General features: G+C 37.6%; 1 protein-coding gene across 6 annotated transcripts in view; it reads left to right on the top strand.

Moving 5' to 3' along the window:
* The window catches only part of LOC116176360 (cAMP-specific 3',5'-cyclic phosphodiesterase), a 416,659-nt gene that overhangs the window by 292,494 nt on the left and 105,832 nt on the right, over positions 1-18,333 (top strand). For all 6 annotated transcript variants that reach the window (XM_031494887.1, XM_031494885.1, XM_031494883.1 and 3 more), the window contains one exon: positions 14,047-14,148. In XM_031494887.1, the coding sequence (XP_031350747.1) occupies positions 14,047-14,148 (102 nt within the window). The remainder of the gene's footprint in view (positions 1-14,046; positions 14,149-18,333) is intronic.

Here is an 18,333-nt window from a genome sequence, read left to right as displayed (position 1 = left end):
AGGCTTCATGTAATTTTTATGAACTTTTTTTTTCTTTTAAGTGAGGTCAAACAAGAGGAATAATTAGTAAGCGAACTATTTATTAAGGTATAAATTATTGTTTTTCATTTTAATTTGTTAACACTAGCTTGAACAAAAACAATTTTGTCTACAACCACTCCAAGATGCCGTACCATGGCCACAACATGAACATTTGAGGAGTATTATTCAAGTCAAAGTAATAGAAACAGCTTTGCAGCAAATTGTTTTCGTTTCGGGTCGCTGGTTGGGCTCGCGAAGAGGGTGGAAACTTAGGATCTAAGCACAAGTTTGATGAAGTTACACTTTTCATTTCACCTTCAGAAAGAAATGTAGAAAAATTTCTTTCTTATTCTGTTTTAGTTTCGTACGTGGGCTTTATTAGATATGTATGTATTTTTTTTTGGTTGTGTTTCGGGATGGGTTTCGCATTCGTCAGAGCTCTATTCCGTAAATATAAAGTACAGTCTTGCGAAGCTGTTAATAATGGCTTGCCCATTAAACACCACCACTAATTAATTCGCACCCAATTCTGAAAAGAATACAAATTAAAACACGTATTTCAAACGTTTCGCAAAATAGGTTAACTCCAACCCCTTTCGGCTACAAATTAACGTTAACACGACATCGGAATTTTGAAGTAAATGAAACAAAGTTAATCGGTTCCCTGGGAATAATTTTTTAAAATTTAACCGCCGCCGCATATAAAGCATAGCATAATATTAAAGTTCTTCAAGCTCGAGCGCGTTTCTCGAAAATACCTCCGGTAAAATTGAATTTTCATATGCATGACAAGGATTGGCGTACGTCTTTTTTATTCCTGACAGCGCAATAAAATATAATTTCGTACGTGATCAGTTTATCTGTATCCTTTCAAAGTCGTCGGCTTTCAGCTTATGCGGTGGTGTAATTTTTTCCGGCAATTCCCCCAAAGAAGAGGATTTCATCAAAAATTAATGGCATTTGTGATTAGAGCCGAAAATAAATACGTAAATTCGAAAATGAATTATTTATTACGTGGGGAGCCATTGATTTTACTAGTGGATGTACGAAAATAAGTGAAAAACCTATAGAGACGTAGTAAAGTCTAAAAATACACCCTAATACGTTTTATGATAATTTGACGGCAGTAGTGATTTCGGTCGTTTGGTTTATTGATCGTCAGCTCGTGGATTTCCTTGTTTTCCCAACCGTTAAAATAAACTGGGGTCCTTGTAGCAGGGCACCGATATCTCAATATCTAATTTATGAACGTGCAATAAATGTATGCTCATTTTGTGCTATTTTTTGCCATTAGTGCCTTTGTAGGTACTCATATTATTAGAATGAGATTCCAATTTTTCATCCCTATTTGCTTTTTCCGCTTTGAGTTGGAATATATGTTTCCAAGTTAGTGTGTGATACCTAGATATTTCACCAACTCCGAAAATGGAAGTATTCCCTCTCTACCTTCCTTTTTCTTTCGAAGAGAACTAGCTCTGTTTTTGTCGGATTGATGAACAAGAGGAGTGTTTCCTACACCATTCTTCTGGTACTCTGGTATTTTCCGGTTATTAGTATGGATATATCGTCCGCATACTCCAGCGTGTAGGTAGCTCCTGTCATTGAGATGACAGAGAAGTTTGTTTACAGTTAAGTTCCAGAGAAGTGGTGATAGCCCCCCGCCTTGGAGACATCCTTTCACTACTGTGCACTTTAATATTTCACGAGATATGTCATCACCAACGTTGTGAGATTCAGCAGCTTCGAAATACAGCCTTGTACGATTTTCGTTACGCGGTGGTGGAAAGCCATTTCTATTGTTTAGAAGGTTGTTTTGTCAAAAGCCCCTTCTATATCTATGATTACTCCCACTGTGTCCAGCGATCTCCCAGGAGATGTTTGTAAAGGCGAATATCCGTTACGTAGGGGTTGCGATAACTCTTCTGGACGGCTCCCTTGCAGTTAATTTCAAATGAAGTTATTCTATGATCGGACATAGTCGCTTCTGGAGTGACTTGCCAGTTCGTTATGTAGTCAGAGATACTCATGATACAAGACTGAGCTCAATCACAGTCTGGTTTCGGGTAGTAACGAACGTGGGTTCTCTGCTCTGATTGGGAATCTCTTAGATTAGTACTTGACAGATATTCAAGTAATATTTACTCCTAGGGTTGACGTTACTGCTCCCCCATGTAGTATGGGGAGCATTTTGAGTCACACCCTTTAATGCTGTGTTAATTGTTTTTCTGGCAGTTCTCAGTTCTCATCAGTTCTGCCGTCTCATTATTGGGAGGTAGGTTGACAGTATCTCCTGGGAGATATACTGATGCTATTACTACTTGAGCTTCACCCTGTATGTCACAGCTATGCTGTATAGTCGTGATATGACGGCCACACAGGTGTGGTAGCAGAACATCTTTAAGGTGGCTAGGAACATAACTACACGTTCTAGGTTTTTCTTGCCGTGATTAGGCAGCCTGGTTCTTTTCCTCAATGCCGAAAACGATCAGCTTCTTTTTTTATTTATTTTATTTATTGTGGGCTTTATTTTTAAGTGGGCGGGGTTTCAGCCAAGGGCTGCTCTACCAACACATTACCAATATCCATGCCCTAACCCGGATTCGAACCAGGGACACTGAGTGTCGCAGTCGGACTTCCACGCCATTGCGCCGCACGGGCCGGCCTTGAGGTCGATCCTTCACGACTCTGTGGAAGAGACATCAGTTGCCAACCTTTTCTCAGGAATTTTGCACCTCTAAGCGCCGCTTGACCGCCACCAGGTGGTCCGGTTCCCACGGGACCCAGATGGCAGCCTTGTCGTGTCTAGAAAGGGAGTCTTCCTGCACTACCCTTAGATGTGCAGCACCACCTCCTTCCACCACTGAAGGCAATGTACTTCTAACCCCTGATTGTGAGTGCTAGTGTAGCCCCATTTAGGGCGAACAGATACTGATCAAGACCTTGGATAAGTGATTTTGTACCATATCCGCCTGGTTAGCCGTAAGCCAGAGGGTTATTGATATCTATGATCGCTACTTACTATCGTTATTTATTTGTTTTTCATTTTTGCCTTTATTTTTGAATGGGTGGGGTTTCAGCTAAGGCTGCTCTACCAACCAAACCCACTATACAATTACAAATATCCATGCCCGATTCCGGATTCGAACCAGGGACCCTTAGTACTGCAGTCCACCTTCATCTAAACTGCACCACCCGGGCCGACAGCTTGCTTGTTGCTACTGCGCGGTTCTCCAGCCTTACTGACACCCGCCATTGGTTGAGGCTGTGCTCCGCCCATTTTCGTCGGCAGTTTGGTCGGTGTTGAGCCATCCGAAGTCTGCGTCTTTAGCTCTAAGAGCTTGCCTCTGGTTCAAGATTGGATCAAAGTCAAAAATCGCTATTGGCTGCACTTTGTCGGCCGTGAATCCGTCCGTCCGTCACACATACTACTTCTACGCGACTGAACCGATTTGGGCGATATGGGGTTCATTTCAAAGGGCTTGGTGCAGGGATCCCGTAGTACCGATATTTTTTGGTTTTGCGCATGCGCAGTGTCAAAAATTTGGATTAACATATGCAATGCTAACTTTTTTATTAATGAAGATATTTAAATTAAACTATATATGTCAACACTACGAATATTAGTAAAACTAACAACGTCTTCAAAATGTGTTGCGCATGCGCATCTTATTTACGAAAGCATTTAAGTGAAATTTTATAGCTAGGCACCTGAAATAGAAGCAAACCTAAGAAAGAGAATGGGGCAAGAATCTCGCGCGCCTGTGTGTGCGTATGTTGGCAATTTTCCGAGATAACGGCTCGACGGATTCGGTTCAAATTTTGGATATGTATGTTAGGCATATAGAAACGGAAAGTAACGGGCCAGATTTTTGAAAAAAAAAAACTTTGGAACGCTTTGCAACGGTATCGAACTTTTTTTTTAAATTAACCAAAATTTTTATTAGGGTATTCGAAAGACATTATTTTTCTGTGTACAACCTACAAAAATAGTGCCAGGTTTTATTACAAAAAAAAACTGAAAAAAAATCAAAATTAAAAACCCAAAATTTTTTTCGCCAAAACTAAATTAATTCTAATTAGGAAATTTTAATTATATGTTGCCCTGTAACATTAAAATCAAAAATATAAATAAAAACAATAGATAAACACAATAATAAAAAATAAAGCACAAATTTAAACAAGTTAAAAATCTTCCCATTTGAAAGATGCAACTTCTGTTAAAATCGTAAAAATCCGGCCACAAAAAAGAAAGATAACGTTGCATATGTGCAATCCATTTTTGACGCGCTACTTCAATTCCAGTTTCTAAGAAGAATCCTACCTCCTACCTTAATATTTTAGAAGCATTAGTTTACACACAACGAATGTGAGTCTGGGCATGCGCAATAATGGTTTTGTGTATTTTTAGTCGGAACAGGTGGCGCATGCGCAAAACAAATTTATTTGATTTGGCTGTTGGCATTAGCTTTACCTTCATTCGAGAAAATTTTATTGAAATATCTTAACATATAAACAAATTGGATTACGCATGCGCAAAAGAAATTTTTTGATTCGGCATTAGTTTTACCTTTATTGGAGGCGCCTACATATAAAATTTCATTTAAATATCTTCACAATTAAAAAGAAATCGGGTTGCCTATGCGCAAAACAAATTTTTTGATTTGGAATTTAGCTCCAACATGGCGACCGGAACCAACGACCAATCAAAGACGAGATACATAACATACAAAATTTCATTTAAAGATCTTAACAAAAAAGAAAATTGGATTGTGCAAATACAAAAGTTATCATGCACAACTGCGCCCGGACAGACAGACGGACGGACAGACAGACGGAGACAGACAGACAGACAGACGGGCAGACGGCGATACAACATTATAAATGGTCTCTCTTTAATAAACGGCAAAAGTGTAAAATTATGGTACATGAAAAATATAGATTTTTACCATAACTTTTTTTCTTAATCGGCACGACAAATTAATATGACAGTGTATATTAGGCATAAAGGATGTAAGACTGTCAAAAACATTTTTTGTGTGTGAAATACTTGCTTTGAACTAGGAAGCTGCTCTGTCAAGAATTTGGCAACTGGTTTTAAACATAAACTTTGAAAGTCATTTCACTGTGATAGTAGTAGGGAATAGAAGGAAGGTAATAGTGAATACTAAAGGTCGAACCTACCTACACATTTTGGCGCATTGTATAGTAAGTGTAGTTGTACGTAAACATGTTGCTATTTGTATTACGCCCACGAAAATTACTTACCTCTAATGTAACCCAGGCGTTAGACAATGAAATCATGTTTAGACTTAACTTCCAAATTAAATCACGCAAGTTAATTTGAAAAAAACAACGTAAAAGTGTCAAGGTCAGAGTGCTGAGATCTCAAACCTTCACACGGACGGAATGTATAAGCTGTATTTTTCATGGAGAACACTAATAATATCACAAATTTGTGTAGGCTTTGACACGTATGGTATGAATGATAAGAATGGAGTCCACGCGTGCGCAGAGCCAACTTTGTTGTACCAGAGTCATAGTAATAAATGCAGAAACCATAACGTTGTTAAAATGTAAATAGAAGGATGCTTTTATGAGAATTTTAAATATCTCGAGGCGGCGTCGTCAGAAATATACTTCCTCATAAACACGGTCGCAAGCATGCAGTAGCTTTTCCACTTGTCGAAAAGCGAACAAAAAGAAACATTCCTCAGGCGAAGTTTGAATTTATTACCCCCCCCCCCCCCCCTCCGCGTAATATTATATGAACGATGGCAGTAAAACACTCGAAAGCTAAATCAGGAGCGTGACTAAATGCAAGTTTTATAATGGAAATCCATCAACATTAAGCATAAACGATGAAATTTAAGTGCCTACTTCGAGAGTAACTTTTAACATGCAAATCAAATTTCATTAAAACGCGCCCTCAATCATAGCACGCAAATGCGAGAGCCTAAGGGATGAAGGATTTTTTCAAAGGTCTCAAGATCTTTGAATGGGTGGCGCATTATGTTTAATTAATTGCTTAGATGTTTCAATCGTGCGTAAATAAACGAGGACGGTTTTTTCATCTTGCTCAAGGCAGATGGAAAGCTGCTCCAATAATAAATAACGGTAATTGAAGAGGCGCGCTTCATAAAGAAGTGTATTAATTAAAACTAATTGGAAGATCTCAGGTGAAAAATAAACCTTTGTACTTGGAAGGAAATGAAAATTTTGCGTTCATGGAAAAACCTTTTGGTATGCGCTTTTAAAACTAGCCACTAACTCCATGGGATTAGTAATCATAATTTGCACCCGATTGCCGCTAAATTCGTTTTCTTCCACACTTTCTTTCGGCCGAGCCCCCTCCCCTCGCCTAAAGTTCTCTTTGATTCATGTGTTCATTTCATAAGTGATTCACATATTTTGCTAAGTAAGTATTTTTCTTGTGTCTCTTTTACCCTGTCTAAAACGTCTTGACCGAAAAGCTAATTACACCACAGATAGGTAGTTTTTTGTTGATTTATGTAAGCCAGGTAGAAATTATTGCTTCTATTTAATTTGCTAATCGATTGAGCTCAGAAGGATGCTGTTTGCCAATAATCTGCAATCAGATAAAACAAAAAGAGAGGGAGAGAGAGTATGAACAGCACGGCATATAAATTGCCAGAATAAAATTAACGTTTGACACGTCGAGCAACTCGTATACTAGGAATTGTAATCAACACTTAACGACAAAGTTGCCAATATAAACGGTAATTCACAAAAATAATCGTTCGCGTTATCCCTATAAAACTACTTTACAAATCAAACATATCTAAATGTCTATACAACAAAAGTAACACAAGCAAACTTTTCGTAACGACAAAAGTAACTTAATGTGTTAACAATAACCTTCAAAAAGGATATTGGTAATACTTGTAGTTAAAACAATTATTTTTTGAGACTCTATTTTTAAGATATAAAACGTACATAACATTTACATGCGACATCCCACTGGTCTCAGACTTTGCCTATGCATACGTTCTACCCTTCACGGTATTCTAATTAAAGGTCTCAACAAAAGGAACTGTTTTCTGCCAACTACCACTCTGCTTATCAAAAGAGGAGATGGGGGAGGGGAACTAGTTTTATCCTTCATGGTACTCTAATGAAAGGTCTCAACGAAAGGAATCAATTTTTACCAACCATTGTCCTCTTTCTCGGTCCCTTATCGTGATCAGATTTAAATAATTCCTTATATTTCAAGATCAGATTGCCAGAGGAGGGAGGGTGATTGGGACGTTTGGAAGAAATATAATATATTGGTGATGTCAAAACTTTAAGAGCGAATATCTCGACAACGGTTTGTCGGAGGAAAGTACCCACAAGGGCAAAATGAATTGTATGGACGAGACGTATCTATTGGTGAAGTCGCAGCGAATATCTTAAAAACGAAGTGTCAGAAGGGGGTCCTCATAAAGGGCAAGTGGAACGTCAGAACGAGACATCTATTGGTGATGTCAACACTTTCAATGCAAATATCCACCAAACGGAGTGTCGTAGGAGGGTACTCTCAAAGAGCAGAAATAACGTCTAGACGAGACACATCTACCGGCGATGTAAAAACTTAATTGTGAATATCTCTAAAATGTTGCAAGAAGGTACCTACAAAGGGAAATTGGAATATTTGCGATAATTTCTCTAAGGGCTTGATTCATCTTGCATTATATAGCGTAGATTACTCCACAAGATTAGAGTTGTGCACAATTTATACTTGTATTCTGTGTCTCCGTCACAATGCCTACACGTAGCATCGTTTAGTATAAAAACAGTCACAGGTAGCCGCCCACTGCAAAACTTATGTCTTTTTCTTCGCATGAGCTAGACAGAGCTGAAAATATAATAGCATAATTTGTGTACAACTCACTGGTTCCAATTTAATCCATTCTGCAGCTGCCCGTTTAATTGTACAAATAATGCTACCTCCGTCTATTATACTGGATAGACAGTGTTCGTCTCCGACGATGATATCCTTAAAGTATTCCAGGGCCCTCGCGTCTTCCACCGTTTGAACACAAACTAGCTGTTCAGATCTTTTTATTTCGTCGGTCCTCTTGTTCCTACGTGGTTTCACAATCACGTGACAAATGCCCAAACCCTTTGCAATTGAAGCACTTAGGTTCGCCTTTTTCGTTCCACCGCACTCCTTACTTTGCGATCGGTGATCGGTGTTGTTTTCGGCGGTTCGCTTCCTTCAACCAACTTTTCTAATTTTGTCGACTTACGTGCGTGGTTTTTTTTTGGCTCTGCCTTCGGTGTATCATTTTAGTCGCTGTGTATCCTTTTATAAAAATCCCTTGGAACGGAGATGGGGATAGAGAGGAACGGAGCACTGGTGGCTGCAAAAATTCCAATATTGTGATGAGCAGTCCTGTAACAACAGACGAGATGTTGTGCTTGACGTCACCGACAGTAATTTTACACTATTACCAATTAAAGAGAAAAGCAAACCTGTTAACTTCACACTCCCACCATCTGTACATCAACAATCCATTTACGTTACATATACTATGCGATCAAAAATGATTTGCTATTGAGTCACCTTTGGAATTTTTGTTTACATGGGAAATCGTACTTAATTAAAACTTCCAAAGGCTACTCGACAGCAACTAATTTGTGATCACCCGTTACTAAATGTACGCGGGTTAACGGAGCTATAAAAAATCAATAACGCTACTAACCAATAACATTCAAAACTCATATGCCAATTTGAAATGTTTTAACAATATTTACAATGGAAATTATAGTATATACGTATATGAACACGTGAAAGTCTTTACATAAATCCTAATTAAAAGTCAATAATTGCTAATAATCATTAATCAGTGTATGGAGTACGACCAGTTAGACTACCCACGTACCAGTTATAGAATTCGCTTGAAAGTTATACTCCGATTTCATTAATGAAAGGCGCAAAAGTCACTGTCTTTACAAAAAACTCAATGGATGTCGATCATATAGCCTAAAATCGTTACGATTAAAATTTCACGGAGCCTAGAACAAATAGCGACAAATACAAAAGAAACGAGACAGATATCGTTACGACGCACCGTTTTGGAGTTCTAAGAGTAAAACTGAAAAAATCATTAATTTTGGGTGGATTTTTCAGACAAATTCCGGGGGTCGAATGACATTCAGAGTGTTTACCCCCTTTATCATCCAATACCCAAAAAAACCTACCTACCGCGTGGCGTATGGAGCATTGCATTTCATTTGAGTGTCTTAGTATCAAAATATCGGGCAAAATTACTTATAAAAACACAATACTACATTCACAAACACGCAACGCGACGCCATTGAACTTAGTCCACAACTCAATACTCGATCACGCGATCATAATTTTGTCTTTTAGTCTTGAACATAAATATTTCCAATGTTAAGGTAGGCCCGACGCAAGCAAAAAAAAGATTCAATAAATTAAATGAAAAATTCAATTTGCGATTGGGATATTGGAAAGAATTTTTATTGCTTTTCCCTTTTTCTCAAGACCTAACGAAAACGTAAGCGCCCTGTGTTTCTAATTGTTGATTTATAATTGAAGTAACATGATCGAAATCAATCATTTTCTTTAATTATTAGAGGGGGTTAGATTTTTGCGCTCCTTCGATTTTGGACCCTCCCGAACCTGACCCTTTTCATTAGGTACAAGAAAATAGCGGGTCAGATTATTAATACTTTATCGCCAAACAACGAAAAAACGAACGTCGATAAGTATAGGTTATTTGCTCCGTAATTACATCGTGCGTCGGTCAATTTACGTCGAATTTTCCATTCAGACTTTGAGGCAAGGTAGGAGCTTCCATGGCAACGCTCTTTCTAATCAAAGAATATGAGAAATGCCCAAGTACAGCATTCACTCGGTGAAGAGGAATTTATATTAGAGAACCGGGTACGTAACACTTTGTATGGAGAGCAATTGAATTACGTAGGAAAAGATATATTTTGTTATGAAAAGCTCCTTTTATTACCTTTGTCTTGGTAGATGGCGGCATTAATTTTGCAAATTGCACTGACGCAGTTATATGTAAAATTTAATATGCTATTTGTTTACGCATTTGTATTTCCTCGTTTTTCAATTGTTTGTATTAGCAAATGAGTAACCCTGAAAGAGAAATTGCAGTTATTCCGTTATAACAAAGAGCTTTTAACAGAGTTTTTGATTGAATTCTGAATGCTGTTGATGGTATCAAATGTAGGTATATAAAATGTTATGCAGTAATTTCAAAGTACAATTAATAAATGCGCAGTTCATTTACAGTTACGAAATCGATGCACAATTAATGAAGCGAAGCGAAGGTCACTTTAATACCTTCGTTCAAGAAGGCTATAGAATTATATTTCCGCCCATGTAGGCAGTACATTCATACTTGCGCTATATTTTTAAAATTAATTAATAGTGTTTAGGGTAAACAACCCTGCAAACGTCACAATGAAAACATATATTAATTTTTAATGAGCCAATACCTTAATTTATTTAATTTCGATTTTCATTAATTAAAACGCGGCGCATATGCTGTGGGAACATAACTGAATGGTATTAATAATATACGAGACGCTCTAGATTAAATGGGAAATAGTAATTTGCTGTCGTTCCACCATTGTCAGACTAAAACTTATTAAAAAAGGAATTGTTCTAATTTCTCTAACAGGATTGTATGAAAAATTCAATAAAATTCTACCTGAGGATGTAACGGTCCCAGTGGTTACAGGTTACCCTTTGTCTCTTCGTAACCCAAGGACCTCTACAATCTCCCTTTTAAACCATCTCCTGTTCGCCCAGACAAACTGTGTATGGTTGGTTGCCTACGTTTCAGTATCACCGGAAGTTGTTCTGGGTAGCTCTAAAGCCGGAGATACCAGGTCACCACTATTTTAATTAACTAAACCTTGGTATAATACAAGAAATATAATGATTAAAAATATATGTACACAAATTAAATAAATATTTACACTATACAGAAAACTAAATAAAAATTGTTGAATGCGACCCAATTGGAAACGTCAAAACGGGTCCTTGACATTTCTTGGTAGTTTTATTTATCTGTAATTTAACCTGGTTAGCATCCAGTATCAAAAACCGGCAGGTAGTTTCAAAGACAATTTCTTTTATAAATTTTTTATCAATACAAATCAAGTAAGTTTTACGTTATACGACAAAACTAAAACATTATCCAGGGTATATACAGGAGGGATTGTTCCGGGCGAGCGTGAATATACATTCGCAGCGTCCACCGAAATTTTACAACAGGTATAGCTTAATTATGAGCACGGCTATTCACGGACGGTAACTGGGGGAGAGAGCGGTAATACAACCGACACGTCTGAGGTACATTTCTCAACAGGGCTGGTGTCAGAACGCGATTTACAATCGCTAACATCCGACCAGGTAACAGAAAGGAAGTGCTTAGCATCAGGAAAACAATAATTCTATGATGAGTCCCCTTTCTGGTCTGGTTTCTGTTTATATAGTGTTTGGAAGGACGTGGGAATGTAATGGTGATGGTAATGGTACCTACTAGTGGGAATGTCAAAAACATGACGTCTCCGAAACTACCGCCCTCTCCTGATAGAAATGTATATTAATTCCAGATTCCTACAGGTGTCAAATTAATCTTATTAAATTTCACATCTTTCACCCTTGATCTACCTATCACTCAAAACAGAATTGGATAATTCAAAACCGTTCTCGTGTTATCATGTACACAGACGGACGGACGGACAGAATGCCCAAAATCATGAACTCGCTTTTTGTCACTCGTTAATGAGGTTTTCGGTACATTATTTTTGTGCCAACGATAAAAAATCACCCCTGGATTTCGAACGGGCCTACTTCTGCGGCTTTGAACGACTTTTCGGGGAATGATCCTAGCGCTCTGGAATTTTTGGTAATAGGTAACCTATATATCTTGAAAGTATACTAGACGACCTTTGAATTTTTTTTGTCTTAGGGATGAGGGGGAGGGGGTGGGAGGGAGTGGGGGGAGGTGGTACTCTAGTCAAAAATAATACTATTATCTTTGCTCTAATGAAAGGTCTCAGCGCCAATTTCTACCCAACCACAGTCCCTGGTGCTTCTCAACCCCTTATCGTGATTGGTTATAAAGGAGCGGAGTTGTACTCATAAAGGGCTTGGTTATTCTTGCATTATTTAACGTAGATTTTGAATGTGCGCCATTTATTTCAATTTATTTCTCCGATTATGATTTCCGTTTCTTGTCATTTTCTTTTTCTTGTGTTTTATTTACTGCGTACATTTCCGTCTTATTTCCACTCCATATTTTTATTCTTTTCCCGTTTCCTGTTCACGCTTCTTGTGCTCGCCTCAAAATCGATTTCTTAGTTCTCTTTCTGGTGTAGATTTCCCTTTCTTTCTGTTTCTACACTCCCTTCCGCTACCCCTCTCCACTTCTCTTTTACTTCTCGTTTGCCCATTCCTGTATTATAATTCTGTTTAGCTCTCTCCTATGTGCTTCCGTTTCTTTTCCAGTGTTTGTTCTCATTCTCTTTTTTGTTTCCCGTTCCTGTGTCCTTGTTTCCGTTGTAGAATGCTCGTTTCAAGGTTTCATTCCTGCTATTTCCGGATTTTGTTCTTGTTCTCGCCCCGGGGCCTATTTCTAGCCGCCGTTTCTAGCTTCCGTTCCATATTATCGGATTGGGTTTCTGGTTTCTCTTTCCCATTTCTGTTTCCCACTTACGTGTCTCGATTGTTTTATGTTTTCTGTTGTCGGTATCCCGTTACCAACCTGTGTGTCCAGTTATGTTTCACTGTCCTGTTTCCGTTTTCTTTCCACGATTCCATCTCCTATTTCGGTTCCATATTGTCGTACTCGTTCCAGATTACGTTCTTAGTGACTGTTCCTCGTCTTCGGTTTTTTTTCCGTTTTTTGATCCTCGTTTCTTCTTTCCAGTTTCCGTTTATGCTTTTCGTATATTTTGCATTTTGTGCATTCTCTTTTTTAGTTTCCTTTTTCCAGATGCCAGTTTCTATTGCCGTCTCAGTTTCACCACTTCTTTAGTCCGCTTACTCCGTTTCCTGGTGGTCTTTCTTGTTCCTTTGTTCACATTTTTAGTCTGTTGTCACTTATGTTTTCTGATTCTGGTTCAGGGTGTGTTCCAAACACCTTCATTCGCAACTAACTCAAATTCATTAATAAAAAATGATCCAAGTCCTCGTGTAAGATCGAAAGGACTTCAGCGCATTTTTGTATGGCAGATCAGTATCCTGTTAGCCACTTTTGACAATTCGCATTTTCGTGGATTAGTAGTCAATTTTTGGGGCACTTTTCATATCTCGAGCTTCTATTGGCGACACGACCAAGAGAGACCGAGATTAGAGCTCTAAGAAACGTTTGGGCGCTCAAGGTCGAATACCCTTCGACGACGCGCGCCTAATATTAGGTGGTTAATTTCGCCCCGAGAAAAAAACAAAATTCTGTCACGCAGGAGTTGTTCGCGTTTTCCGACGACACCAATTTGAAAACAATAGGCCTAGAATGGTAAAGGAAAATAGAAAAAAATGGAAAATCACTACGTTAGTATAACACGCTTGGGGATGGCGCCCAGATGTCACCGACCCCGCTCTTAAAGTTGTTTTTTACACGGCGCCGGTAAGTACATGTACTTTCCTCTTCGTGCGTGATGCGACAGTGTGTTAAATTAGTTAAGAATTTACTACCCTTACATCTTTAAACTTCCAGAATGTAATGATATGGGCGTATGGCTCTTGGCGATTTTGGGATAGTGAAAGTGTCACGCCTTGCCCCGATCATGCGGTATTTCCAGTGCAAATGTTAGTCTCAACCTTGACAAAGTGTCAAATGACCTCGGCTAAAGCATGGCGGCAAACACATTTTTTTACAAACGCGTATTAGTACTAAATTTACACTCGTATGCCAATTGTTATGTATAGCTTTTTGCATAATGTGGTTTAATGCACTATTGTTCGTCAACGTATTTGAAGAGATATATCATAGAATAATTTGTTCCTTTCTTTTGTTACAGCCACGGCGAAGATCTTATAGTAACACCATTCGCACAAATTCTTGCAAGCTTGCGCAGCGTAAGGAACAACTTTCTGTGTCTCACCAATGTGCCCACCAATAAGTAAGTACATTCAGTTTTACTTCCCGTACAAGATACACAGACTCCTTTAACTAAAATGTTGAGGTTCTTTATTGAAGAGGGGCTCAATTTAACCTCACTTTCGTCTTACATTTCAAGGACGTATAGGAGTTTGTGATTTAAAAGATTACATTACGCAATCATCATTTTCCGTGTTATGAAATCTATTTTTTTTATTATATCACATTCAAAATTGTTTCAAAAAAATAAAAATGTTATAGGATATATGAAACACTATTCATACTCAAAATCTCCCATATACTCTAAAACACGCTGTATATTAATCTCAAATGAAAGCCACCCACACCTGTGGAAAAATCACCATATCTACTAAACATCGACAACTACAGTATGCCCTAACGTGTATTAACACCCTGTACTAATCTTCAATCTTGCTCTAATAAATAATTAATCTATTCAATGAATTCAAAACAGGAAACTAAATTAAAATTCCTATTGTGGTGGTACATATGGTAGCTGATACGCATCACGCTACAATCACCACGGTGTTTTCCCCCACGCAGTTGCGAAACATTTTCTCCGCCGTCGAACAGGGCTTTTAAGACAGCGCACAAGAATTAGATTTCATTCTGCTGCGAGCTGTCCCATATTAAGTAGTAGGATCAAGTCGAGCTGTCCTATGGTGAGGCAACCGATAAAGCCGAACTCTCCATAGTAAGGCAAATTTCGACGACTTTACGAATTCACAACGATTCAGTATTCATACAAGAAGTTCCATCAACGATCAAAAGCCACGCCGTGGAGGATTCCGTAATTATCATCGCCTCGGAAATCTGCTCTTGACCGTTCCTGAAGATTTCCGCGAGCGCGCGTAATATAACGTTTATTCTGTATAAATAATTACCCGTTTTTAATTAGTTCGTTCTGTGTAGTGTTTTAGTTCAATGGTTCTGTGTTTGCATTCATTTAGTTTTCTTTGTTTGTGAGCTGTTGTAGGTCGTTTCATAATTACAAATACACGATACCGAGCAACCATACTATAAACGTAATTGAAGCCACATTCTCAATAAAACTTCTACGTACATGAGAGAACTACGGATGTGACATCCCCAACAAATAAACAACGCTACCTAATACGGCTCATCTGTTAACTTTACGAACATGCGCAATGTTTTATAAGGCCTTGCAAATTCAAATTTATAAAGCAAACACACTATAAAATTCAACAAGCAAGTAATGGAAAACAATTACCATATGGCCTATGTTAATTACAGTAGTTACAAAGTAAAATAACGGATACATTATTTGCGAATCAAACACATACCACCAAAAGCTATCTACTTCCCTTTTCTCACTTGGGGAAAGGCAAAACATGCGCACACACTCGCGAACCTTCGTCCTTGGGCAATTTAAATTGCTGCGCTTCCCGCTAAAACATTTCCAGTGGCGTAGCATTTCTCTCCTTTCATGAAATGCATGAAAGCGGGGACGATCCAATTTAAAAACTGTCAGATCTCTTACAACACAATTTCTAATCTCTTTGTGTCTTATCAGAAAATATGCTGTCGAGTGTCCTTAACACGGCATACTTTTAATGCTCATCTGAACCATTTTAAAGAAAACATGGGTTTTGAAGAAAAGGTACCAACGGTATCATGTGTAAAAGTTGTAGATAATACACAATTCATTTAACACCCAATGGCACATCTCCATGCTTTCTGATCGAATATTTATAACTTTCCAAGTGTGGTAGTCGGGCTGGAAAGGGCGTGACCGTGTCATTCCTTTTGGTTCTTCCTTGAATAGCATTCTGACTATACAGGGTGTTCTTAACAAACAAACCAGAAAATCAAATTCATATTTTACAGTCTACCAGAGGCGCACCGAAAAAAAGCTCTGTGGTAGAAAATAAAATGCAACATGAATCATGGAAATGTAACACCGATCTTCTGTTGGCAGTATGTATTTACTTAATTGCGGTGGCCGTAAATACACGATTATTTTGGATTTAGATGTTGTTTGGTCGTTGTGCTCTGGTTGCGAGTCTCGGGGGGGGTACACCACTTTAAAATTTGTGTACACTAAAATTTAAAAAAATTCTGCAAACTAAACAATTCTAGAATATTCTCAAAATTGTAGAAAATAATAATTGTGTATGCATCTGCTCGGAACGTGCATGTACACGTTCGGAAAGAAATTGTAAATAAATTCTAGATAATTCAACACAAGTTCTAAAAAACTTTAGAACATTTACAAAAAATTCTAAACAATTATAGAAAAATATTTTAGAAAATTTTAGTAGCGTAGTTTACACCAAAATAATAAACCACTTTAAATTTTGTGTACACTAAAATTCTAGAGTTATAAAGATTTTGAAAATTTTAAACAATTTAAAAATATTCTAAAAATTTAAAAGATAATTGTGTGTACATCTGCCTTTGGAAAGAAGACTTAAAAAAATTCTAGAAGGTGTCTAAAAAAATTCTAAAATATCTAATAGATTCCGAGATAGATTCTAAAAAACTCTAGTCATTATCTCCTCGGCGTAAACCACTTCAAATTTTTTGTACACTAAAATTATGAAGTTTCATAAAACATTTCAAAATTTTTAAAAATTTAAAACATTCTAAACAAAAAATTGTAAAAGTTGTATAAAATAATAAAAATAATTGTCTGCATGTGCATTCTAAAATAATTCTAAACAAATTTTAGAAAAGTTGTAAAAAATTCTAGACAATTCTAAAAAATTCCAGAAACATTCTAAAAAAATCAAAATGCTGTATACCAAAATTCTACAGTGATTTTCCCGTCGCTGAAATCATGGCATTTATCTTCTACCGTCACAACTTTAGCTCCTGTGCAGCTTGTTCCGTGATGAATGTCGCCTGCGACCCAGGATATTTCTGTTTCTATTCCATTTTCCCAGATGTAGTAGATACATATTCTTCTGACTTTGACTCTGATTTCCGGCTAAACGGCTGAACCGATTGGAACCAAATTTAGCGCACATATTTATGGGTATAAAAGGGCAGAACCGCGCATGCGCAGGTGTGCGGGTGGTATCTGCGCTAGCTAAATTACGTGAATTTGGTTGATTTACAATTGGATTTACTTGTGTTCATATGTTAAGGAATTCCTTTACTTGCATTAGTTAATGAAAATACTATGTAAATGTACTGTTCGAAATGTTACATAAAGTTTTACAATCGTAAATAATTGCCACGTTCTATATCCCAGCAAAGATCATACTACACATCCCAGTGTTTCAACACTGCTATAATTAAACGCCTTAATACCATTATCTCTGCGGCTCTGTGTGTTATATTCGTAAGCTTTAGACCTCCAGCTTATGGTGAAGATATACTATGCAAATATTCACCATTAAACTTGGGATTTAATTGAATTAATTACTAAAACTTTGACTGTTGCAGTAAATATATCAATAATTTTGCTTCTACTAAATGCTTTACTGTCTGGTTCAACGCCCTAAGACGTGTAAATAAAAGGGGGCTTTTTTTTTAATTAATCGCTAACTTTTAATATCCGCCACTAAGACCGAAAGCTCATTTCGTTGAGTATGTTCATCAAACGCACGAGCTTTCTCTCTTATTAATAATAAACCGTTAATGTCCTTCTGTGCTATAAAATACAATGAGGATACCACAAAGGGAATAAAAACCATTTATTGGTTTGTAAAGTGTTCGCTTTAGGCGGAAATTGTAGACCAAAACTTCGATACTGACTATTGTTGGAACTGTGGTATCTTAGATTTGCCGAAAAGGATGATGCTTATTGTGTAGGGAAATTCAATACTCCCTACAATATTGGCGTATCTATTGAGGATTACTTTAGGTTCGACGCAGTAACTGAAGTGGAAGGAAGGAATAGATTTGGAGAGCGAGTAAATGGTAATGATAGATTAATTTAATACGAAATTGTTTCGAGATGCTTTGCCTATTTCGTTATTGATTTCAGTAAGACTGAAACAATGAAAACTAGCTCTTCCCCAGTGCTCCATGTCTATTCAGTTAGATAATGGGTCTAGCAACTAATTGTAATTGTACGAGGACGTTGTTTCTTTAAATTTTCTGAGTACAAAAATGTATTTCTTCACGTAACTACCATCTACAGTGTGACGCACCCAGGCCGGCCCCGAGAGACTGTGCAACTCAAGATTTAAATTCAAAACTTTCCAAAACGATGGGA

Source organism: Photinus pyralis, unplaced genomic scaffold, assembly GCF_008802855.1.
Source record: "Photinus pyralis isolate 1611_PpyrPB1 unplaced genomic scaffold, Ppyr1.3 Ppyr1.4_LG7, whole genome shotgun sequence".
NCBI lineage: Eukaryota > Metazoa > Arthropoda > Insecta > Coleoptera > Lampyridae > Photinus > Photinus pyralis.
This window is presented reverse-complemented; position numbering and strand designations above follow the sequence as displayed.